Raw genomic sequence first — 26,995 nt, 5'->3', positions numbered from 1 at the left:
ACTTGTAAAATCTGCCAGTGTCTATAGACGTACGTAGAAGTACGTATGTATGATTTTCGTGTGTAAGTTTTATTTTATTTGGGTTTGGTTAAAATTTTACGGTTGCCAAAAAAATTTTTTATGGAAAAAAATGCGAATTTAAAATATTTGTTTGTCTTTTTTTTTTTAACTCGAATAAAAAAAGAGCTTTTTATCATTTTTTTCACGTATGAATGTTTCTGTACAAAATGAACGAAGAAACTTTTTAGGTACTCATAAAAAAAGATAAGTGGTTGTTGTTGTGATATGATGTGTGTTTTTCAGAAATGAAAACAAAACAGCAAAGTTGAATGTTTTTTAAATGTGATGATGGTACTTGAACTCGTTTTTACTTCAAGAGAGAATTTTTGTGTGATTTTTTTACTCAATTTTTTTTTGTTTTATTGTGGAAAAATTTTTTTCATAAATATTTTTTTTATTTTTAAATTAATTTAAATTTATTTTAATTTTAAAAATAATTTTTATTTATTTTTTTTTAATGAAAATAATTAATTTAATTTTTCTAAAAAATAAAATAGGTCAATTTAACAAAAAATATCAAAAAAGAGCCGTCGGAAAATGTTAAAATTTTAGCTACCGACGGTTTTATCTTTTTATAGCAAAAAAATAAATAAATAAATAAAATAAAAAAGTTTTTCCTTTATTCGAGAGAATCGAGAGGAAAATGCTGTCACTTTTTTCTTTTGTTCGGGTTTTTAAATAAAAATATATTTAAATGACGTTTTTTGTTTAAAAATACTTCCAGACCTTTTTCGTAGTAGTAGTACTAGTATAGTAAAAATTTGGAGTAAAATGTGGAAAAAAGATAAAAAGAGAGAAAATAAAATTACATTTCAAAATGTGTTTGTATTGACAAAATTCAAAAGAAGAACAGAAAAAGACAAAAAGGGTGCAGCATGTTTTGGACATTCTTTGCAAACCAGTTTTAATTTAAGTTTAAAATTAAATAAATTTGTTTTTCTTTTTAATATATTCGAAAAATTTTCTTTCACCAACAGGATTTCCTCATCACTTGGCTGGTTTACCGGGACATTTGCATGGCGGTAACGGAACAAATGCTGGAGATTGGCGTCGAAATTTTCCCGGAGCTCCATTTTTCCATCATCATTCGCATTTTCCGCCTCACATGCTGGTTCCTTCCTCGTCGCCATCTTCCACGAGGATCACTGGAGGTAAGATTTTATCGATTTTTTAAATGAATTTTATTTTAAATCTGGATTTTTTTGCAGATCCAATGCTCTCGCCCGTCAATTCTTCAAGCATATCAACGTCACTCAACTTGCCAAGTCCCAATCGAAAGTCTCCCACGACAATTAACGTTGTCGATGGCATGACGACAATCATGAGTGACAACGATGAGGACGATAAAAATAATAATAATTCAATTAACAAAGATAGTTCCGATGAAAATTGCGAAAATGATACGATTTCGGTGACAGGATCGCCCGAACACACGTCCAATAGTGTCGATATCGAGGATGACAGGAAAAGTCCTCCGATGACGGGCGCTTTTACGGCTTTGATACAGAAAAACGGCACAAATTCATCGTGGACACGTAATCCGAAATACAATCCAGAGCTTTTACCACAATTTACTCACTCGAATCAAAGTGCATTCAATCAGGCGGCATTAGCGGCGCAACTTTTCCTGCAAAACCCTCTGATACCGACAAGTAGTCAATGGCTCTATAACCAACTTTACGGAAATCAACAGGAATTTCCGTGGTTCCGACATGGTTTTCTCAACAATGGAACAGCGGCAGCTCCGGGTATCCAGCGACCCACAACTGTTGTGAGCGAGACGACACCAACGTCCGACAACAATTCAGATACAGGAATTAATCTCACGAAACGCACGGAATTGTCAATAGACGACACAGAGAGAAGCAAATCACCAATTTCTGTTTCGTCGACGAAACGATCGCCCAGTCCCGAGCCACGAAACAAACTGAAAAAGGTAAAAGTCGTTGAAACAGGCAAAAAACGAGGCGCTGACGTGTGGCGACCATATTAAAAAATTAACTTTAAAAAGAACTAAAATAGATCGACTGATTTTTAGCGACTCACTATTAACTCTCTCATATCACAAAAAAATTACGAAAAAAAACATTTACAGAAAAAATCTAATTGTAACTAATAGCATAGAATTTTACAAAGTCGGTTGTCGTCAAACATAAAATAAATGTCAAAAGAATAAAATTGTAATTACTAGGTTACTCCATGTGTAAAATTGAATAAATTTGAACAGAAATGAATCTTGCCAATTATTAATAATAAAAATGAAAAAGTTTTTTTCTGCAGGTAAGTTCTAAGTTTGAGTCGATTCAAGTTTTAATGATGCCTTTATTAGACTGAATGAAGAAAAAAAGTTTTGAGAATATAAAGTTGTAGTAATTGGCTCATCTTTCGTGAAACTTCGACGTATTTGTTCGATTGTTATGTGCATCTGTGCAAATACTAAATGATTGACATTTCAAAAAAAAAAGTTTTTAAGCGTTTTAGAGACTGTCCGTAAAATAAGCGAATTGACACAATATAAAATAAATGATAAGTTTGAATTATAAAATAGCAAAAATTTGTAAAAAAAATATTTTATTTGAAAATTTTTAGGTTTATTAAAAACAGTGCCGTAGCTAACATATTTGGCGCTCGGGGTATTTAAACTAAAATGTGCCCTTCTTCACTGAAATTAACATCAAATAAAGTTTTTTGACTACTTAAAGATTGTTATCTTATTATTTATGAACATTGATTATGGGTGTCTTGCCAGTTTTATAGATCAAAAACTGAGTAGATAAGTTAAGAGTTTTACGGCCGTGAGGAGAATAGCTTCACTATTGAGAGGATATTTTTCAATGCTTTCTTTTTAGATATGACAATGTATTAATTTAAATATCACCTTTTTCTTCTTTAAATAAATGTGACAGATTCTTCCAGCACTTTGAAGTCTAGTCTTCCTTAAAAATTCTTCAGCAACTTTGCTTTTTACACATATTGCTCTTCACAAGAACCTTATGACAAGCACATCATGAGCATAGAGCATATGTTTTTGTTAGCAAGTCATTCATCGCTCCTAATATTTCTGTGTTGATCCATCAAACGAGTGTCTGTTTTAATAGTCAATAAAGCTATCCGTATCCATTGTGCTCTGGAAATTTGTTTTTCATAACATCATAATGGAAAGTATACATGTGATATTTAGACAGTTCTAAAAAAAAGAACAGCTTATTTTATGGCCAATTTCACTGCAACTAGAAATTAGAGACTGTCATTAAAGATTTTGTATCTCCTCATGACTTAGTGCCTTACTGAATTATTCTGAATGGTCCTATGTAAGAGGTCCAACTGAGGCTCTGTTGTAGCTTTGGTTAGTATTTTATTGTTGTCGTTTATGTTTAAGGAATGAATGAAAAATGTTGATATTTGTCAAAAAATCAAAAAATGAGAATTGAGAGAGCAATGTTCCTATTTTGCTTTTCAATCGCTACACCTCTGACTAAAAATTAAAAAAAAAGTTAATACCTATAATCAGAAAAAAATCAAAAATTACCATTATAGACTTTTGTCTTTCGTTATAAATCAACACTGAAACTTTTACGAATATCACACGAAAATAATTAAAAATATTATCAATTCTTACTTTTTTTTCGTACACTGATAAACTTCAAAAATTTTGGGTCAAACATGTGATTCTTATTCAATTTTTTTTGTCAAATTCTCTCATTCAGTTGTATTTTGTTGCTCATTCGATAAAGTTGTTTTCATGAAGTGTTCCAAAATGATGCAATATATCAATAAAGTCCCGACGATGGAGAAATTTTTGTTTTTCCTCGATTTGCGGATTGGCGCGATGATTGCTGCCGTATATGGCATCTTCATGTGCAGTCTTGCGAGTCCCAGCATCATTATTTACATAAATTATTTCCGAAATGCTCATCAACATCACATTTATGAAAGTAAATTGAAGATTAATACTTACTTGCGTAACAATAAAAATTTCTTGTGATGATTTTAGATGATCCAACGATGGTTTTCGACTTTATTTCGTTCATCGTGACAATACTAGGAATTGCTGCCTTGTCCGTTGTGTTACTTATTGGAGCTTTTACTGTGAGTAATTTTATTTTTTTCCAATTATATTCAACACAAGAGGATTTTTTGTAGAAAGATGTGAAACTCGTGAGAATTTATGTCATCGGGATGATTTTCTGTCTCACCCTCATGCTGGTTGTGACAATTTTGAGTCTCGTGATGCCCATGTTCAGCTTTTGGGGCGACCTTATCGTGCTGAGTAAGTGTCCCGTGCCAATCAATCTGCTCATAATTAAATTTTTGTTATAATTATCTCTAGCATTGTACATCTATGCATGGCTTACCGCACATTCGTTGCACCAAAAATTAGAGAGTGGAGCTAATTTGACCTGAAAATTGACAATTTGTTGTGTTATGTAGATAAATAAAAGCATCATCATCGCCATCATGCAAACCAATGCATTTTATTTTGCAGATCCAATCAAATTTATCAATGCACACACAGAAAAAAATTAAATAATGATAATGAATGAACGTTGGGATTATCCTGGATTTTTCTATCAAAATTTGATATTTTATGTAAATTTTTTTGTTCCTCACAAAATCGAATTTTGTTGAAGGTGTTTCGCGAAATTTAAGCGAAAAAAAAATGTTTTTAGCGCGTCATCATCATTATATAGTTTTGACGGTGGTTAGGCACAATTTTGTTTATTGATGCGTAAAATAAAACAGTGACCACCTTTATTAAAAATGGCTACGTGACAAAACTAATTGATGTCGTTGTCCGTTGCAACAAACACCTCAATTTTCATTATAAATGTTTTATTAACAAACGCCTCTCACTCGCTCTCTCTTGTTCGCTCTACGCCACCGCACGACACTCTATAATTATATTTTGTTTTTAATGTTTTAATAATACGAGGACCAGCTTGGAGAAGAATTTTTTAAAAAAATAACTCTAAACCAGCAATCAATGAGAATTAAATTGAATCCACGAAAAATGTTGAAAATAGTGAGGATTAATTTCGACAAAAAAAAAATAATAAAAATTATTTATTTATTTTTCGCAGAAAGGATGACAAAATCCGTTCAAAATGGAAAATAAATGTTCCAAAAAATAAAATGATTGTGTCAATATTTTATGAACTAAAACTAACTAGCAATGCGAGACTGTTCACCACCGCGCGCGCTTTGTATTTATTTATAAATAAAAATATATTTAAAAAAAAAAACGTGAAACGGAGGATGAATAAAATAAAATAAAATTAGCACGAATGCAACACGGATGCAATCAAAAATACACATGATGTGTGGAAATATTCTCCTGACCACACAAGTTTGGTTGATGCTTTGAGCTTTGTTTATGCACTCGCGAAAAAATAATGAAAACCACGATAGTATAGTGCGATAATGATGATTGATTTATTTGTGTGCGCATCGTGTATTCATTCTCGTTTTAGACGGAGAGTGAGTGCTCATTTAGCGATTTGAGCTTAAAAATAAATTAGAAAAAAATGACAGTGCTTATCATTTTTTTTATTGTGAAATAAGGCCGTTTTAAATCAAAAAAAAATGTTTAAAATTTAATTTAAAAATTTTTTGCAAAATTATTTTTGGAATTTTAAATTAATTTTTCTTAAATATAATTTTATTTTAAATTTTTCTTAATTTTATGTTTTTTTAATTTTTAAAAAATTTAATTGAAAATTTCAAAAAATAATTTTTTTTTGAATTAAATATTTATTAAAATTAAATAAAAAATTTTACTTAAAGATAATATTTTTTTATGTTATAAAAAAATATTTTTTTTAATTTTTTGATTAATTCAACTTAAACATTTTTTTAAATAAAAATTTTTATTTTATTTTTTATTTTTTTTTAATAAATAAAATTTTTACTTTTTTTATTTTTTTTTAAATTTCTATGCTATAATTTTTTTAAAATATTTTTAAAAAAATGTTCAATTTGATTTAAAATGGCCTAATTTTTGATTCGTGAAAAAATTAAATTCGTGAAAGAATTAGGTAAAACGAAAAATATCATTAATGGAATATCTGTCAATCCAAATTCGTCGAATTATATTTTAAATGGATTCCTAGTGGGACAAAATTACCTTTTTTTAAGGCCCTGGAAAATAAGGCCCTCAAACTTTTACATGAAGAAATTCCGAAATTTTTATTTTTTTGAAAAAATTAAAAAAAAAATTCAAAAAAAAAAAATAAAAATTTCGGAATTTCTCCATGTAAAAGTTTGAGGGCTTTATTTTCAAGATCCCAGGGCCTTAAAAAAAGGTAATTTTGTCCCTCTGGGTTTGATGTCATTAGCATAAGTATCGTACTACAGTAATCAATATAAGGTTCGGTTTAAAATTTAAATTTCGTTTCTTTATCCAGCATTTTCTTCATTCGAGTCATAAAATAAATTTTCTTTGATATTTCCTTAATTACCAAATCCACATTTGTAGTTTAAAGTAAATTTTCTCATCTATCAAAACTCCAAGATATTACAACTTACCAATTCCTCCAAGCAAAATGTAAGACCTGAAAAATAAGAAAAATGAAACACAAAAAATGTACTTACCAAATTTTAATGAAATCCAGACGAAAATCACGCATTTTATCCGATAAATCAACATCAATCGTAAAACCTAACTTTTTTAAGAAAATATCCGCATTGTCATCGAACAACAATGAAAGATGATGATGATGGAACGGTGATTGACGAAAAAAAAATCAATTATTTGATTAAGATCTAATTTACTGTTCACTTCAGATACCGTCCGATATGATAAAAAATGAAACGAATTTAATGAGGGATCTCTTCGCTTCGCTTTTCTTTGACCAAAGTTGATTTTTTTTTCGTTTGTATCTTCTGTGATAAAAAAAAATAAGAATGTAACGAAGGATGTTTCTCTTTAAATTTACATTTATCTCTGTTTTCCATAAATTTCCATACACCAAACCATTTATTACAAACGTATCCAATTTAACTCCCTTATAACTTGTACCTTCATTGTGTTGCGTCTTCTTCCGTTTTTTTTTCACTCTGTGTGACCAGCACCGACATTATTTATCGAGAGAAAAGAAAAACGGGAGGCAGACAATGTAGTTGCTGAGCAAAAAGGACGACGACGACGACGACCAGTATGAATGTGCATGGAGGCAAAGCAATTGAAATATAATTTAAACAAATGAGCTTCGGCTGGCGAAGCAAATTAGATTTTATGTGTGATGCGTATATGTGGGCCCGTTCTGTGTATATGTATATTTTTCCTAATATAATTTACTTTATATCGGGAAAAGATACCTACGACTTTGTTCGACGCCCGACGAATGATGAGAAATGTTGCGTTATTTATCAGCAGCAGGTTTCGATGCCCCAAAAAAGTGGATCCCGGAAAACATTTTCCATTTATTTCATAGATTATAATAAACGGTCATACATTCCGCATAAATGAGATTGACTTTGGTTTCCTTTTATTTCCATCGTCCCTTCTTCTCGGCTCATTCTGTTCTGACTACAAAGCTAAAACTAAAACAAAATAAATGGATGTAAAATTTATTTAAATAAGAAAAAGACAAATTTCATTTATTTTATTTTTGTATTATTTGAACAACAAATACCTGAGAACTCGTGTTGACTCTTTTCGTGCTAACTATCTGTGCATGTGCCTTGTTTAAACACACATAGAGCGTTTAAATAAATGTAAAAAGAAGAAAAGGAAATTTTATCATTTTATTTCGTGCTGTGTGCTTAAAATGAAATAAAGCTAATCCATTTTGCCAACTTATGTACACATTTGTATTTTGAAAGAGATGAGACCGCAATGTGATCATCAGTTACGTGTCGAGTCATGTCATGTCAGGCGAATGCTCTGTGAGAGAAGATGAAAGTTCAGTGGAAATTTAAGTAAAATAAGTTACTCATTACGATTTTATAAGAAATTGCCTTGAATTTTTCTTTTTACTTTTAGTAAAGATTTAAAAAAAAATCGTTTGAAATACTTTTTTTTTACTAAATATCTAATTTCGAATTTATTTCTTTTTTCAAATTTGTAAAGTTTTACAAATTTTCGAACTTATTAAAATTTTTAAATTTTCTTAATATTTTTCGAAAATAAAATTTGCAGAAAAACTAATTAAAATTTTAGAAAATTATTAAACTTGTTAAATTTTTACTTTTGGAGAAATTTTGTTTGAAAAATTTTTAATTTCAATTTTCAAAAGTTATCTTCTTATTCTTATCCAAATTTTCGAATTATATTTTCAATTTTTCGAAAATATTCGAAAACTCATTTTCGATTTTCGAAGATATAATTTTCTAGATTTTTTAGCTTTTAATATTCACAAAAATTAAAAATTTTCTTCAATTTCTAAACTTTAATTTCATAATTTTAAAATTTAAAAAAATGATTTTCGAAAATTTTTCGAAATTAGACTTTTTATAATTTTTTCGAATTTTCGAACTTTAAACTTTTTTAAAATTATTTTAAACTTTTGATTAAAGTTGTCTTAAAGTTTTAAAATTTTCTTTGAATTTTTTCTGAATCTCAAATTTTACGTGAAAAAATATCAAATTTTCGAATTTTTCGAACTAAATTATTTTTTCGAAATTTTGTTATAATTTTTCTCTGATTTTCTAATTTTTGATGAATTTATTTTAAAATTTTTTACCTGAAGCCTCAACATTTTTGAATATCTTTAGAATTTTCTTTTGATTTTCGAATTTTTCGAACTTAATTTCGAAAATTTTCTGTAAAAAATCTAAGCTAAGCTCTTTTCATAACATCGAACTAAAATATAGTACGGCAATTACATCAGAAGTTAACTCAAGTACGAATTGGTTAAATCAGATAACATCACGCATTCAATGAGAAACTATTTCACTGAAAATCTCGCATCATCACATGAATTAATGAGACGAGAGATTATGTTACGTTTTCATCTTTTTTCTCTTAAATCCTGTAAATATGACAAATTTCGACGAAAAATCCGTCATATTTTTCTTACGTTTTTCTGGCAAGTATTTAATCCGAAACTCTTGCCTGCGACAGTGAGACTCTTTCAGTGCGAAATAATCCCTTTATGTCTTTTTACTCATCATGCATAAATTAAATTAATCGACAAGTAAACACAAACGTTCCGAGAGAGAAACAAAGTATGGCGAAGACAAGACAGACAAATTTCCCTTTAGTGAAAAGTTACTTACTTACTTGCCGAGCAAAAGGGCGTCGTAGCATGAAAAAGACAGAAATAAATTTAAACATCTTTAACACAAGTGTCAACAAAATAATTTTAATTGTTAGACTGTGCTTGTTGTTGTTGTTGTTGCTGTTGCTGATGGTGTCACCTTTTCTCCCTCCCATTCCACTGGGACGAAAAATTTCGCCCGTACGGAAAATGTAACAGAAATTCTTGAGGGTGTTGTTCCATTAATTGAATAATTTTCATCTACTGCGTTCAACCTCATTATCATTGGCAACTTTTTCCCGCGACCTGACCTCGTTATATGTTGGCAAGATGGCTTTTAATTATCACCAGCATTTTTTTTATTGTTATTAAAATTTTTACTACTAGACGGCAACCCTCAAAAAATCAAGAAAAGTGGCAAATTATATAAAACACACGCTTGGTTTATCCTAATTAACCACTGTTTGTATCTAAAATTCGTCGCTTCTATGGGGGTGTTTTTGCCGCATTTCGAAGAAAAAATATGCTACCCAAGGATGGCGGATCAAGTCACGTGGTAAAAATAATAATCAGCTAAAAGTTTTTTTTTAAATTTAAATAAACCACGTGGTTAAAAAAAAGTTAAGTGGTTAAATTAACGACGTGGTGTGACATTCATTTAAAAAAAATTAAATAATCACGTGGTTTAAAAATTAAAACAAATCGTTAAACATTGGTAAAAATCACGTGGTTAGATAAATTAAATAAACCACGTGGTTCAAAAATTAAAACAATGCGTTTGATTGAAAAAATTTAAAAACCACGTGGTTAAAAAAATTAAGTAAACCACGTGGTTTAAAAATTAAAACAAACAGTTAAACATCGGTAAAAACCACGTGGTTAGATAAATTAAATAAACCACGTGGTTTAAAAATTAAAACAATGCGTTTGATTGAAAAAATTTAAAAACCACGTGGTTAAAAAAATTAAGTAAACCACGTGGTTTAAAAATTAAAGAAATTTGTTAAATGAACCACCTAGTTTAAAAAATTAAGTAAACCATGTGGTTTAAAAATTTAAAAAAATTCGATTGATTGAGTCAAAAGAGTATAAATGAACCACGTGGTTAAAAAATTTAACCAAATTCGATTGATTGAAAAAATTAAAAAAAACACGTGGTTTAAAAATTAAAACAAATCGTTAAACATCGTTAAAAACCACGTGTTAGATAAATTTAAATAAAGCGCCTAATGAAAAAAAAAATAATAGTTTAAAAAATTAAGTAAACCACGTGAAAAAATTTAAAAAACCACGTGGTTAAAAAAGTTAAATAAACAACGTGGTTTAAAAATTTAAACAATACGTTTGATTGAAAAAAAAATTAAAAACCACGTGGTTAAAAAAGTGGTTTAAAAATTTAAACAATGCGTTTGATTTAAGTGAACCACGTGGTTTAAAATTGGAATAAATCGCTTGATAAAAAAATTTAAATGAACCACGTGGTTTAAAATGCGGTAAAATCGTTAGCTTTTATCTCGAACGAAAACTTTTTATCTTTTTGGTCTTGCTTGCGTCGAATGCGAAGGAAACATCTTGTGAAAATAATATTTCCATGTTAACGACCTTAAAATGCGTACAAATGAATGATAATTGAATAGCTGCCTGTCTCTCGATGCTCCATGCCCGAGTGCGTTCTTATTTCCAGTAAAATAATAATAATCACCAAACAAGGAAATTTCTCCATGCAAAATTGTCAAACCCGGAGAAATCGAAATCTATTGAATGTCGTTGCATGGCATCATCACCTCAAAATCAAATAAACTCCACAAATTCGGCCGAAATCCTCACAACCACTCAAGTCAACTGGTAAATATCTCCGAGAAACGACGAGATGGAATGTCATCCGAATGGGTGAATATTGAGGATAATAATCTTGTTGTTGAGAAAATTTTCCTCTTTTTTTTTCGGGGAGGTTTCGATGGTGACGATTTTTCACACAGCACTGCACCGAACCGAAATATTTGCGTGTTCGTTTGTCATTTTTCAGTTGTCATGACAGATTTTCCACCCATGCCAAGGAGTTGCTTCGACTTGATGATGAAGAGACGAAGGTTAGTCAAGTGTTAAAGTTGTACGCAAGAGAAAAGTAAGTGGAATGTCAAGTCAATATTTTATTTTTTTTCCTATTTTTGTTTAAATTCACATCAAATGTACGCTTCTGGAGGTAAAAAGCTGTGTTTCCGTATTTTTGGTCGATTTAGATGTTTTAGGTAGCTGTGAGCGATGAGCCAGGCGTATGAGCTCCAAACTGAGAAAATAAAAAAAAAATAATTTAGTTTAAAAGTCAAGAAAGGAAATATTTGAAACTTTTATAAATTTTTACGAGTTTTCTGAATTTTTTAGAAAATTTTTCTTCATTTTCCTCTATTTTCATAAATTTTCTTAATTAAAATGAATTTATAAATTTTTTTTAATTTTAAAAAATGTCATTACTTTTAATTTTTTTAATTCATAAAAAATTTCTAATTTATAAAAAAAATATTTTTTTACGATTTTTCTAATTTCTTTAAGTTTTTAAAAAATTTTCATTTATTTTTTATTTTTAAAAATTTAATTTTTTTTTTCAATTTTTAAAAAAAATTTCATATTAAAATTTTAATTATTCAATTAAAAAAATTCCGAGTTTTTCTATTTTTATTATAATTTTAAAAATTTTTTATAAATTTTCGCATTTTTTTATAAAATTTTCCCCGAACCACAAAAGACAAATTTTCATAATTTTTCTTAAAATATTTTTTTAATAGAAAAAAAAAACTTACCAAAAACAATCAAAAATATCAGCCAATAATTCATAAATTGTCCCAGCAGCAAATCAATCGCGATCAAAAAAGTAATAATTGTCACAAAAAACACTCCAAACACATTCACAGCAACTAATTTAGAATTTTCCTGAAAAAAAAACAAAAAAATCAAATTCAAGTTCATTTCAATGAAAAACTTTCAATCTCTTACGCCGTACGCGCCACATACAAGACACGCTGCGACAAAAACCCCAATTAAGTAAAACACTCGTTCGAGATACAACAAAACAAAACCAAAAGTACTCAGTTCGACATCTTCCTCTTTTATCACTGTGAATGTCGTGATAAAGTCCGCCAAATATCCCAGCAGCTCGAGAATTCCGATGATAATTGCTCCGTAACGTAAATCAAAACAACAAAGGAAATTTTTTAACGCAGGAATCCAATCAAACATTTTTTTATTTTCTTTCTCTGTCACAGTGTCACACGACAAAACGTTTATTGTGTGTGAATATCGGAATGAGACTGCTATTAAAATAACGGATAAATTTTGTCGTCGTCGTCATATCTTTTTTTTTTTTTGAGAATCAATGAAAAAAATTGTTCACATGTTTTATTTATTTATTTTTGTCTAAAAATTGGGAGACTTTTTATTTGTTTCTCATCAGATTTTTACTCACTCTCAGACATTTTTTTTATTGCAGTTTCATTAATAAATTTTATTTTATTTAGTGAACGAAATTTCTATCAGTAGGCAATTGAAAATTAAAAAAATATAATTTTTTTTTCGAATTGATTTAATTTTTTTATTTAATTATTTAAATTTATTTTTTAATTTAATTAATTTAATTAAATTAAAATTCAATTATTTTTGGATTTTTTATATTTTTAAATATATAAAATTTAAAATTACATATTATTAATATTTTTAATTTAAAAAAAATTAATTTATTATTAGAAAATTTCTCGAAAATATTATTAATTTTATTTTTAATTATATTTTTTATATTAATGATTTTAAAATATTTTTCAAACAATTTTAATTTAAATTAAAAAAAAAAATTGAAATAATTAAAACCGCTCAAAATAAAAATAAAAAAATCATCGAAAATTCTGAAAAATAAATTTAGTTATTTTACGAAAAATATTTTTAAAGAAAAAAATTTATGATAAAACAAAAACAAAAATTAGAAAAAATTGAAAATTTAAATTTTTTTTTGAAAATTTCTTGAAAAATTATGAAAATACACCTAAAAAAGGTCATATTTGATGATATATTATTTTTTTTTTAAATTTTCATTTCAGTGACTTAAATATTTTTTTTTTATTTTATAATACCTAATATCTAATAAAAAAAATAAAATTTTTTAAAATTAAAAAAAAAAAAAATTATTCATTTTTAATCCTTTTTAAATTAAACTCGAAATTAAATAAATATAAACTAAAATAAATTTAATTAAAAAATAAAATTAAATTTAATTAAAAAATAAATCTAGATTTAATTAATTCAATAATAAATTAAATTTAATTTAAATTTTGAATAAAAATAAATCAAAAAATAATAAAAAAATAAATAAAAGTAAAAATACGCTTTAACAATTTTTTACTTTCACTTTAACTTTCATTACGTCACACTTTTCATAATCACACCAAGCATAAAAAATTCATATCAACAACGAGCGACACTCTCATTACTATTCTCTTGAAAGTAAAACACATCACATCACCATTGATTACTAAATCGACAATAAATTTATGTGACAATTGACATTCCGTACAAACAATTACCAATGTCTCTCACACACTCCTCAATAATTCAATTGCCCATTGCCAAAAGAGTCCAAGGGAACAAAAGTTTTTCCTTCATTTCATCCAATTGATTACTCCTGCGAATGATTTCGAGCGGACAACACGAGAAGTGAACAAGCAACATGACCATAACATTTTGGCTTATAATAACACAGATACTTGATGTCTTTCTCTCTTCGTCGTCGCTCATTTCAGGACAGTCGAAAATAAATTGCCGCATGCAAGAAATACAAAAAAAAAGTAAACAAAAGCGATGAGCTCAGCGAATAAAAAAAATCATTCAAAGGGACGACGAAGTAATAAAAAAAGGCAGCGACAGAAAAAAAAGTGAAAGAAAAGGGGAGAAGAATGGACATCACATGGATGGATCTAAATTGCAATAATAAAATCGGTCGAGAGTCATAAATAAATGAAGAGGATCCCATTTGTCGCAAGCATGGAGAGGGTTTGAGAGTCGATGATGATTGACCATTTATTGGAGTGTCCTAATCGATGTAATTGGTTTCATTTTGGGAAAGGGGTCCCCAAAGAGGCATTCGAAAGTTATGTCAACCATTGTTTAAGTAATTGATGATTTTTGTAGTATCCTGAATAATTTTTATGATTTAATTTTTTTAGTGAAAATTTGTGGAAACTCGTCAAAACTAAGTAAAGTTTAAAGCTTTTTAAGAAAATTATAGAAAAAAAAAGTTGGAAAGTCATGGAAACTTAGGTAATTCAACAAAAACTTTTAAAGAAGAGCATTCAAAAAAATAAATAAAATCAATTTTTTAAAATTTTCTTTACTTCTATTAAATAAAAATCATAAGAAATCTGGAAAAATCGTGAAAATTGTGAAAACTTGAGAAAATTTTAAGAAAAAATCGAAAAAAGTAAAAATATTAAGAACAAAGCAAGGTTGAGAAAAAATGAAAAAAAAACTCAAGAAAATTTCATGAATATTTTAAAAATAAAAATTTAGTAAAAAGTTAAGTTCAAAAAATAGTTCAAAACAAATAAAAAAAAATAAATCGGAAAAATCATGGAAAATTCGAGAAAAAGTTTTTAACAAAAAAGCTTTTAAGCGCAAATTCAAGTGTTTAAGAAAAAACTCCAAGAAAAATTATGAAAATTGAAGAAAATTAAGGAAATTTAAAAAATTAAGTTCAAAAAACAGTTCAAAACAAATTTAAAAAAAAAATCGGAAAATTCAAATAAAATTCAATAAAATAGCTTTCAAAAACAAATCTTTAAGTAGGTATACCTACTCCAAATTTCCAAATTTTCTCCAAGAAAAATTCAAGAAAAATCGTAAAGAATTAGAAAAATAATAAAAATTTTTTGCTTGAAGATTATTTTAATTTAAGTGATGCTCAAACGTTGAAAACAGCCAAAAAACTATTTTTTTTTGAATGCACTGAGAAATTTTTTCAAATACTAAAAACAAAATTAAAAAATTTGAATTGAATTAAATAAAAGATATTGATTATAAATAATTAATTAATAAATAAATAATAATAAATAATTAATTAATAAATAATAAATTTATAATTAATTTATTTTTATTAATTGTATTAGGTACTTTTATCTTAATTTTTTAATTTTAAAAATTTAATGAAAATTCATGAAAAATGAACCAGAAAAAAATTGTACCAATTTCTAACTTTTTTGAGCTTTAATTAAACTTCTATTAAGATAAATATGGAAAAAAAATAAATAAAAATTGATAAAATTAAAAAAAAAAAATGTAAAAATAAGATAATTATGAGAAACTATCTAAAAATGATAGAAAATTAAGGAAAAATCATGAAAAAGTCAAAAACTTTAATTTTCTTTATTAAAATTTTATCTCTTAACTTTCCAGGAAATTGTCCATATTTTCATCATTTAATATTGAATTAAATGCCTGATAGGCGTTCTTTTTGTTTATCATTTGAAATTTCATTCCGATGCAATATTAAATAATAAAATGTATAATTTATTACATTTATTACTATTTACTCGAAAAACAGTCTCTGTACCTCTGACTGACATGCTACGCGTCACTCCTACGCTACGGAAAATCTAATAATATGATATTTGTTTGTAAACATTGCTGGAGGCTTCACAATGAAATCATCCGGTTATTACACATTTTGAGTGCAGAAGCATCGTCGTCATCACAAAGAGATTATTAACATTTCACATCGTTGTTCAACGACGAGCAGTTGTTTGTATTGTATTCCAATAGCGCAGACTTGTTTGTTTATTTTCTTGCATTTTTTCATAATTTTATTAAATTTTGTCACTGCTGGATATTTTTTCTCATGAATTTGAAAAAAAAAATTCTCTCTTTGTTGTCTCTGCTGAGCTTTATTTGCAACTGATAACCTTGCAAATTGTTGTCGAAAAAAAAAATTTTTTTTCAGTTTCATTCCAACCACGAACGATGTCTGAAGAGAACCAAGAATTTTTCGAGCGACAAAAACCTTTATCGCTGCTCCGAGTTCTGTGTTTCCTTCTCGGTCTCATTCAAATTTTCGGTCTTTGCATTTCGCTTCTTTATCGCGTCGAGTTTTTTTCGTTGTTGCATCACAAGAAAAAAGACGCCACAACGCGATATGCCTTTGAATCAGCGCAAATCTTCGCTGCCATCCGCATTGGCTTCGAAATTCTTCAAATTTTCTCGGGATTATGTTTGTGCCTTGGAGCAATAAGGCAGAAATACCATCTTGTGGCAATCAATTGGCAAGCCACGACTTTGTATGCGGTCCTAAGTCCGATTTTGTGGTGGGAAATTCTCTATTTTGCTGATTTGCATTTGATTTGGATCGTTCCCGTGTGGATAGGTGAGAGGAATTACATGCAAAATTAACAATTTTAAAGGGAATTCAATTTAAAGGAACTCTGGCTTTGTTTTGTTACTTGTCGTATAAGCTGAAAATGAAGTTGTGGAAGTGTGAGGTACAGAGAAAGGGGGACGAGGACTTGATTGATTGTGACATCGGAGTCGAAGCGGTCACTTGAAACGTCAAAAGTTGATTAAAAGAAATTTGAAAAAATAAATTAAATTAGAGGAAGCCACAAATTAAAAGTTTTTAATGGGTTTTTAAGAAATTAGACAAAAAAAATTCTTTTTTAGGTTTTGACATCTATCCGTTAGTGAAAATTCAAAATAGGCTAAATTTAATGGAAGAAATGTAAAAAAAAAATAAAAATATTTTAAAAGCCCTTATAAATATTCAAAGTTGTAAAAACCCCAGTGCATAATTTAAAATGTCTACCCAGTTCGTATTCAAAATTTTTACCCCACAAGTAATTCTAAATACTTATCGCAGTGCACATTTTGAATTTTGGCTTCAATAATGTTTTAAATTTTGGTTTTTTAACAAATTTTTAATATATGCCCCAGTTTACATTTCAAAGTTTTCAGCTAAAAATAATTTTCTTGGGAAGTTTTAAGTAAAATTATCAAAAATTAATATTAGAGTCGGGATTTTAGAAAATATTTAGTGGAAATTTTAATTATTAATTTTTTAAGGTTAAAATTTTCTTATTAAATTTATTTTATTTAATAAAATTTTTAAATTTTCTTAGTAAATTTAAATTTTTAATTTTTGAAAACTCTTGAAAAATTTAAATTTGATCCAAAAGCTTCATTTTTTTTCACCATGGGTGGAAACTTTATTTTATTTTTTTTTGTTGAATTTCGTTTCTTCTTAAATTATCCTGATTATAACAGAAATATCTTAGAACCGCTGTTTAATCAATTTAAGGCTTAAACCTGACCAAAAATTGGTTTAAACTTGACATGAAAAATTTATCAATATTTATGGGTCAAAGTTTTAATAAATTTTGATCATCTAAAATTGACTAAATATGAACCAAAACCATCTTAAGAATAATTTAAGTTAATTTTTGTTGGTATTCAATTTTAGAATCAAAAATAACAAATCCGCGACACACAAAAAAATTTTCTCAAAAATTAAAAAAAATTTACACTTTTTCATGCGTTTTTATTTGACCCAAAAATAATTAAAAATTTTTGAAATTCGTACTGGGATAAAATTTAAAAATGTGCACTGGGTCTAAAAAAAATATTCTAATAATTTTTTTAAAACTTTTAATGGACTTCTGAAAAAATAACTTTTAAATGCGCTCAAGTTCTCTCAATTTATCATAAATCCCTTTAATTCTGCTTAAAATAAATTTTTCTTAACCAACCTTGTTAAAGCAAAAAAAAAACGAATCCCTTAGTAACGTTTTCTTTGTTCAAAAAGTAAATTTAATAACATATTTCACACTCGACTCTTCCTGCTAAATAAGAAAAGGAAGAACAGAAGCAACATCTCGTGTTATCAATTATTCACCATGTTCAGACACAAAATTTATTAATAGCATGAAAAGGGTCAAGTCAAAGGACGACGACGTCGACATCGGATAAAAAGAGGGTGTTTGTATATGGTCTCTATGTCTTCATTTTATTAATTCTTTTGTTGTTTTGTATCAAAAAGCTATAAGCGTTTGTACGCCAGCTGATGCAGAGAGCTCGTATATCAAAAAATATTTTCATCATGTCTCTCATATACGAAAAATTACCTACAAGGAAATAGTTTGTTATGTGAAAATAATAAAAAGGGGGAAAAGCACAAAATGTCAGTCAAGGTTATAAATCTTTGTATCGTTTGATGATTAAAAGATGAAAGTTTTTCCACTGACGACGACCCACTTTTACTAATTAATTTCTATCTGGAAATTATTTAAGCTTAAAAAATAAATAAATAATTAATTTAAAATAAATTAAAAATTATTAAAAAAAATTATTAAAAAATAAATAAAAATTAAATTAAAAATTTTAAATTAAAAATTAAAAAAAAATTAAAATCATAAAAATAATTAAAAATTTTCTAACCATTATTTAAAAAAAAATTAAAGCTAATAAAATTAAATTTAAATTATTTTTTTTTATCCAAAAACAGTTCGACAAGTGGCTCGATCTGTCGTCACTTTCCTCGCTTTAAAATTCGCCACAGCAAAATACATTCTAATAAGTCTTTCTTTGTCTGATAAATTCAATTTCAGTTCCGGCTTTGGACAAAATGTAATTTCTTTTAAATTTTTCAAGCGTTCCAGTACGAATTTTATGTCAAATCCTTTTAACGCGTAATTTCCATGCAATTTCAGAACTTCCAGATTTTTAAGATGAGCAATTGTAATTGTCGAAAATACTCGCAACTCATTTTCGCTGAGATCCAATTCACGCAAAGTATCCGTTAAATTTGTGTCTTGTTGTTCTCCGGAAATCCCGTTGAAAAATGCCGTCGTCATGACACTTGTGAGACGATTTTGACTCAAATCGATTTTTTCTAGTTGATAATTTCGGCTAAACGTGTCTTTCTCGAGAACGGAAATTCCATTGGCTTCGAGGTTGATTTGCGATAAATTGTGGCAAGTGTGAAAAGCGTCGTTGGTGATGCCCGTGATGTAGGATTCAGCGGCGTCGAGTGAAAGAAGGTGAGGAAAATTGTCACAAAAAATGTTGGTGAGGAAATATGAACCAGGTTTTGTTTCTAGTAGAGAAACTTTTGTGACCGGTGTGTGAGGAAAAGTGCACTCGATGGCTCCATTTGGTGTGGAGAAGGGATTCAGGATGGTACATGTCTCGTTTTGCTCCTCAATTTTTATTGAATCTTTTGAAGCTAAAAAAAATATAAAAATATTTCATTAAAAAATATTAAAAAAATTTTTGAAATAATAATTAACTTTATCAATTTTTAAATAATTTAAAATTTCATTTATTAGAAAAAGAAAAAAAAAATTAATTTAAAACTTAATTTTTAAAAATTATTTTTTTTACATTACTAAAAATTTTTTTTTATTAAAAATTATTTTTTGAAAAAAAAATTGATTTTTATAAAATTTTTAAAAATATAAATTTAAATTTTAAATTTAATTATTTAATTTAATTTTCTCTAATTAATTTTATTTTTTTTTATATTTTCTAAAAATTTATTTAAAATTGAATTTAAAATTAATTAATTGTCAAATATTTTTTCATTAATTAATTTTTAAAAAAATATTTTTATTTAAATATCTTTAAAATAATATTTTAAATTTTTTGATTAAAAAAATAAATTAAATTCAATCAAAATTTGTTAAAAAATCACTTACGCGGTAGAACTTTATAAACATAGTGATGATTCAACAGCATCAATATCGTGCCAATTGACAGCAGGATGATGAGAATCACAATTGTTATGACACATGTCAGCCAACATCGATATCCGGTACAACAAGAAACTCCCAACATGCCGCGTTGATGATCTGTCTGCGTCTAAAAATAATAATAAATTGAGTAAAATTGTAGAAAAAAAAAACACTCGACCTTGCAACACCTGTTTTTGCGTTAATTTAAAAATGTTTGAGGCGAGAGAAAATCCAAAGGAAATTTTCAATGACATTAAAATAAAAATAGAAAATTGTTTATTTTTTTGTACTAATTATGATATAACTTTTTTTTTGACAAATTTTTCTGTATTTTGATAATAAATTTCCTTACCTGTGCGAGTTCTGACCCAATAAAATAAAGAACAAATTTGATAATCCGCGACCAAGATCAACTCAACGAATTAACTGGCTTTTTATTTCTGTTTTTATTTTTTGTATCAAAGAATAATTTTTTGAGAGAATTTTCTCTTTTACAACTCACGGTGCTCCAAAATGAATTAAAAATAGAAAATTTTTGCTATGCTCTGATCATTTTTTTTTTAAATTGATGAATTTTCGTGTCTGTCCGTGACGAGTTTAAATCAAATTGTGCACTGGGACAGAAATTTGGCAATATGCATATGTTCAAAATGTGCCCTGGGATCTAATTTCGAAGTAAGTAAGGCTCCAAAATATGCTCTGGGATTGAATTTGAAATTGTAAAAAATTTTTAAATGTGCATTGGGACGAAATTTGTAACTGATAAGAATTTCCAAATGTTCTTTGGGCCAAATTTCGAAATATGTAGAATTTTAAAATTTGCTCAAGACCGAATTTTAAAAAATCAATAAAATTGAAATTTGCTCTGGGATAAAAATTTGAAATGTTCCCTGGGCCAAATTTGTAAAGATTTCAAAAAGCGCTATGAGACGTTAGTTTCAAATATGCACTAGGATAAAATTCTAATCATAAAAAAATAAATTTCACTAAAAATATGCACTGGGACTATTTCACAAAATTAAAATACGCTCTAAATAAATCATCGCAACAACTTGTTAGCTACCGTGGTGATCTTTCAAATTAATTTCAAGCGCAAGCAAATGTCATCAAAACATAGACGAATCCAATTATAATTAATGTTGTGTATAACCAATTATTTAGAGAAGCAAAAAAAAAACATTTTCCGCTGAGAAAATAATGAATTAGCGTCTGTTTTGATTTCTCAGCATGAAATCCAGATATAAATTTATTTTGCACTTCATCATAATTTGTATGATTTTTTTTTCTTCGATCGGAACGCGCGCTTCATCTGAGCAAGAGCAGCGGAAGATATTTTTAGCGCAACATGAAAAATTAATAAGTTTGTACATTTTTTTATGATTTCTCCATTTTTCTTCTTCGTCGTTTTTCTGATTTCGAACATGCATGATGAGATGATGTTGAGGTGATGTGGTGGGTTACAAATGATTCAATAAACAAATAAATAAAAAGCGAAACGAGACAGCTTGTTTCTTCTCCTAATTATTATTATGAAGCAGAAAAAAATAGTTTCCAAATATTTTGCTTGTCTTCCGCTCAGTTTAATATTTTATTTTTGCGCGAAACGCATTACTCGCTTTGAGTGTTTAGTATTTATTTATTATTTTAAAGCTAAAGTGAGAAGAGAGCGCAGAGTGTTGATTTTTCCAGTTCAGATAAAAAATCTAAGCGTTCTCTTTATTTATTAAAATAAAAATGTAAATAGTTGCGTCCGGAACTTTGATATGATTTAAAGTGTTTTTTTCGAGTAATCATCAAAGAAAAAAAAATTAAAAATTTTTTCTTGTTCATTTAATTTTTTTAAAGAAGAAAAAAATGTGAAAAAGTGCATTTTTATATAAAAAGGAAAAAAAAATGAAAAAATTATTAAAAGTTGAAAAGATTTTTTAAGAAGAAAAATTCCAACAATGGATATTCATGATATCAATAGTGTTCGTGAAGACGAAAAAAATTGCTTTTATTGCGCTCATCTAAAATTAGGAGTGACATGCATGTCAATTATCGCCTGTCTTGATTGTATTTTTAGGCTCATAGTGTTGTGCTTTAATTTGACACACGTTAATGCTGATAAAAATTTGGAAAATCATTCGCGATTGTGTAAGTGATTTTTTTTTCTTGAGAAATTATTATTTAATTTTTATTTCAAACAAAAGTTGTCCAAAAATTATTTTAATCAATTCCATTTCGATATTTTTTTAAATTAAATAAAATTTTTAAAATTATTAATTAAAAAAATAAAATAAAATAAATAAAATTTAATAAAAAAATTTATTTTTAATATTTTTTATTTATTTATTTTTAAATTTAAATTAAAATTTATTCAAAAATAATTTATTCACAATTTTTAGTTTTGAGTATAAATTTTAATTTGTTTATTTCTTAGTAAAATTAAAAATTAGTAAAATTAAGTTTTTTCTTTACAAAATAAGATCAAATAAAATAAATTAAATTTAATTAATTAATTAAATAATAATTTAATAACATTTATTAATTATTATCGAGTTATAATTAATTTAAAATAAATTTAAAAAAAATTTAATTTTTTAATAATTATTTAATTTTTTAATTATTTTTTTCATTTAATTATTTTTTTTTATTAAATTTTTTAATTAATTTAATTTTTTAATTATTTTTTTTTTTATTAATTTTTTATTTTTTGAAAAAACTTTAATTTATTATTTTAAAAGAAATTTAATTTAATTAAAAATTATTAAATTTATTTATTTTAATTTAATTTTATTTTCTTTATAATATTTATCTTATTTTTTGAAAAAACTACTTTATTTTACTAATATTTTAAAAGAAATAAACAAATTAAAATTTATGCTTAAAACTAAAAATTGTGAAAAAATAATTTTAAATTAATTTTAATTTTAAATTTTAAAAAATAATATTAAAAAACGAAATCAAATAAAATAAATGTAAATTTTAAAATTTGAAAATTAATCAAAATTTCGTATAATATTTTTTTTTTTTGTAAAAAATGAAATATAATTTTTTAAAATTTCCATAAATCTCACTAATTTTTCATATTTTAGATCGTTTTGGATACCTTTCTACATTCATCAGTGATGCCTTATTCTCAATTTTAACCTTAGTTTTATCGATTCTCCTATTAATTGGAATTAATTTAGTAAGAATTTCCTTCAAACTTCCTCAAATGCAATTTTCTAAGGAATTTCCTTGCAGGAAAAGCAACTTTTCTTCGATGCCTTTGTCGTTTCCTTCAACATATCCTTAATTTTCCTCGTCTTTCACAGCATCGGAATTCTTCTGATCAATAAGAGCATTTTACGAGCAGCTGGATACTTTTGTACGTATGAATCATTAAAAATTTAATTTTATTAGACACAAATAAAAAATCTATATTTATTTACATTAACGTAACGTGCGATCTATTCGTTTTTTTTTACAGTATTTTACATGATGTATGGATTTTATGCCAATTCTTTGCGAATGTTATTCACAACAGAATGTCGAAAAGATGCAATAAATGCAACATTATTGGCACGTTTATAGTCGTTAGCAGCAGCAGTAGCAGCAAATTTTTTTTTCTATATGATTTAATATTAACATTCGAACTTTTTTTTTGCTTTTTGACTTGCTTTAGATGTTTAAAAAGAAGAGAAAAAAATGTGTGATATGTAAAATAAGACTAATGTTCCTTTCACACTCATTCATCCGTTAAAATAGCTCTAGCTTGGTACGTAAAAATATATATGAAAAATTTCATTTAGCCAATCGAGTTGGAGTTTTTTTCTTTTGTTGTCATGTCATTTAACAAAAAAAGGCGAGCTTAGAGGATTTCAAAGCAAAGGCACAAAGCAAAAGGCACATGATGATGATGATATAATGACGACGACGCGCACGAAATGAAAAAGATCAATCAAATCAAAGAGATTTTCTCATGAACGGGGAAAAAGCATCCTTTTTCACATGTACTCTTTTTTTGTTACAAAGTCACGTATCGTTTTTTAAAATATTTTTTAATGAAATAATGTCTGTCTGTATTCGAAAACTTAAAAATTTAAAGTAAAAAAATGTTAAATTTTGACTACTAGGGCGTCATCCATTAATGGCGTCGGCAGTTTAAAAACTTAAAAATTTGAAGTAAAAAAATACTAAACTTTTTTTTTTTTTTTCAAAATTTCTATTGATCTTCTTCAAATTTTTCTTTAAATTTTTTTATAAAAATTTCTTTTTCAGTGAGGGGGGGGGGGGGTCATGTTAAAAAACACGTCGTAAATTAGGGGGGGTTGTTAAATTTCGACGGTTTACGATTATAAGGGGGGTGGGGGTCAAAAAATGCCCTAGCCCAATGCACATAGTGAAATTTTTGCCCATATAATATTCTAAAGTTTCATAAATATAAATTATTAACTTTTGACCCAATGCAAATTTCAAAATTTCTGCATTCAAGATTTTAATTTTTTGACACAGACATTTTTAAAATTGTTTTAAATTCTCATAAATATATGAATTTTAAGTTTTTGTCCCAATGCATATTTTACAAATTCTGCATTAATATTCTCAAATCTCATAAAAATAAATAAATTATCAACTTTGGCCCAAAGCATATTTTAGATTTTTTACCCAATGCACATTTCTTCGTTCAAGGTTTTAATTTTTTGACCCAGTGCAAAATTTAGGATCTCTTTGTATTTAAGTTTTAAATTTTTTTACCTTGATCTCTTACTTAGAAGTGTCTACAAACTTTGTTATCTAAATTTCCCAGTGCATATTTTTAAAATTTTTAACTCTAAAATTAATTTTTAAATTTTTATGAAATTTGAGCCCACTGCGACTTTTTTCTATTTGTGGGTGGACTGAAAACATGATTTTTGAATTTTAACCACGTGACCAATTATTTCTTAATGTTTTATTAACTTTTATAAATTTTAATTTTAAAATCTTAATTCAGAAAATAATCTGTAAGCAAATTGAGTAAAATTTTTATAGTTTTCTTTAAAAAATTCTGAAAAAATAATTTTTAGAATTATTAAAGTTTTTTAAAAATTAAAATTGCAAAAATTTATTTGAAAAAAAAAATCAAAGTACGCTTTAGTTAATCTACAATTTCACAACAAATTTTTTTCTAAACATGCTTTTTTTCTCGTATCTGCTTTTGAAGCTCTTATGATAATGTTAAGAGATTCATTTCAATACACTCAATTAGTTTGATTATATTTTCAATGCATTTGCTTTCTGTGAAATAATCTGTTTTATCTCCACACACATTAATATAAGAATTCGTCTCTCGTTCTTTCTTCATTCCGATCCATTTCTTATCACGCAAAAAAAAAACGAGAATCACTAATTTAAAATAATTAACAAAAGCTCAGTGTCATTTCGCACTTGAATAAAAATGGACTTGTCTTTGTTTAATTTTGTTCCCGTAACGGATCGTGGATTTTGTTGTCTGGATTTGCGAAGATCCTGCTTTGTAATTGCTGTTATTCATGCGTTATTCTTGGCAGACAGCTTTATCGAAGAGATTCAGATTTTGGCGATGTATGATGATTTTGACGATGGTGACCAACCAGTTTCGTTCTGTAAGTTTTATGATTTATATTTTTTTTTTTAATTTTTAATATTTTTTTTAAATCCTTAATATTTTAGGGCACAAAGTTATTGTAATGGCATTTTATTTAGACTTTTTTATGAATGTTGTTCTCGTCGTTTCGCTTCTTTTTCTTGTTCTGGGCGCTTTTTACGTGAGTTGAAATTCAAAAAAAAAATTTTTTTAAAAAGATTTTGATGAAAAAAAATATTTACAGAGGAATGCCACTGATATTGCTATCTACTTTTGCACATTGTTGTTTGTGAATGTCATCTATGGAGTAATGGCTATTTTGTTCACTATTTATCACCAGACAAGTGGTCTTGTGTTTTTGTTGTTTTTTGGTAAGAATCTAACTCACGTGATTCATTCAAACCACGTGACTTTTTCAAACCACGTGACTTTTTCAAACCACGTGACTTTTTCAAACCACGTGACTTTTTCAAACCACGTGACTTTTTCAAACCACGTGACTTTTTCAAACCACGTGACTTTTTCAAACCACGTGACTTTTTCAAACCACGTGACTTTTTCAAACCACGTGACTTTTTCAAACCACGTGACTTTTTCAAACCACGTGACTTTTTCAAACCACGCGACACTTTCAAACCACGTGACTTTTTCAAACCACGTGACTTTTTCAAACCACGTGACTTTTTCAAACCACGTGACTTTTTCAAACCACGTGACTTTTTCAAACCACGTGACTTTTCAAACCACGTGACTTTTTCAAACCACGTGACTTTTTCAAACCACGTGACTTTTCAAACCACGTGACTTTTTCAAACCACGTGACTTTTTCAAACCACGTGACCTAAAAAATACATCAAACTACGCCAACATTAAATTTGGTAAAATTTTTTTTTGTAGTGGTATGTTGCTATTTCCTCTGGATCGCATTATCCATGCATCGAAAACTCATCGAGGAACCGTCAACTGTAAAGGAATTACAACCTCAACAATTGATTCCTCCCAACGTAGTTACTGCTCCAGTTGCTCCTCGTCCACTTACGAGTATCTACGAAGAAACTGTCGTCCAGAAAAATGCCAATATGAAACATGACGAAATTGAAAATCCAACTCTAGTGTTAATTAACGATTGATCACAAAAAAATACACAATTTTATTTACACCAAACTTTCATATTTTCCGTTCTTCGTTTGATTTTCCGACGCAAAGTTGGCTCAAAAGTGCGAGAAAAAGACAACAGCTCTGCTCACAGATGTAAGATTTAATTAAAACCAAGTCTTGATTTATTGCTTTATATTAAACGAAACGTGTAGAATGTTACTTTTTACTAACTCTTTACTTTTTGTCCATGTCTGGATGGAAATTTTTTACACACAGACAAACACACATTCTAGACTTGTGTGCGGGAAAAA

General features: G+C 27.3%; 4 protein-coding genes across 4 annotated transcripts in view; all 4 read left to right on the top strand.

Annotated features, from left to right (window-relative positions):
* The window catches only part of LOC134835391 (runt-related transcription factor 1), a 30,268-nt gene extending 28,215 nt beyond the window's left edge, over positions 1–2,053 (top strand). Inside the window, exons 4-5 of the mRNA XM_063850268.1 lie at positions 1,038–1,211; positions 1,269–2,053. Of these exons, the coding sequence (XP_063706338.1) occupies positions 1,038–1,211; positions 1,269–2,053 (959 nt within the window). The remainder of the gene's footprint in view (positions 1–1,037; positions 1,212–1,268) is intronic.
* A 1,764-nt stretch (positions 2,054–3,817) lies between these two features.
* On the top strand, positions 3,818–4,502 carry LOC134835390 (uncharacterized). Its single transcript, XM_063850267.1, has 4 exons — positions 3,818–3,995; positions 4,055–4,149; positions 4,204–4,330; positions 4,391–4,502. Exons 1-4 carry the CDS (start codon positions 3,818–3,820, stop codon positions 4,462–4,464), a joined length of 474 nt encoding a protein of 157 aa, XP_063706337.1. The 3' UTR covers positions 4,465–4,502.
* A 17,437-nt stretch (positions 4,503–21,939) lies between these two features.
* LOC134835683 (uncharacterized) lies at positions 21,940–23,743 on the top strand. The gene is made up of 4 exons (XM_063850602.1): positions 21,940–22,150; positions 23,092–23,186; positions 23,243–23,366; positions 23,469–23,743. Exons 1-4 carry the CDS (start codon positions 21,961–21,963, stop codon positions 23,570–23,572), a joined length of 513 nt encoding a protein of 170 aa, XP_063706672.1. The 5' UTR covers positions 21,940–21,960; the 3' UTR covers positions 23,573–23,743.
* A 1,675-nt stretch (positions 23,744–25,418) lies between these two features.
* On the top strand, positions 25,419–26,759 carry LOC134835389 (uncharacterized). Its single transcript, XM_063850266.1, has 4 exons — positions 25,419–25,605; positions 25,673–25,767; positions 25,831–25,957; positions 26,484–26,759. Exons 1-4 carry the CDS (start codon positions 25,419–25,421, stop codon positions 26,714–26,716), a joined length of 642 nt encoding a protein of 213 aa, XP_063706336.1. The 3' UTR covers positions 26,717–26,759.
* The last annotated feature ends 236 nt before the right edge of the window (positions 26,760–26,995 follow it).

The sequence above is a fragment of the Culicoides brevitarsis genome, chromosome 3, assembly GCF_036172545.1.
Source record: "Culicoides brevitarsis isolate CSIRO-B50_1 chromosome 3, AGI_CSIRO_Cbre_v1, whole genome shotgun sequence".
NCBI lineage: Eukaryota > Metazoa > Arthropoda > Insecta > Diptera > Ceratopogonidae > Culicoides > Culicoides brevitarsis.
This window is presented reverse-complemented; position numbering and strand designations above follow the sequence as displayed.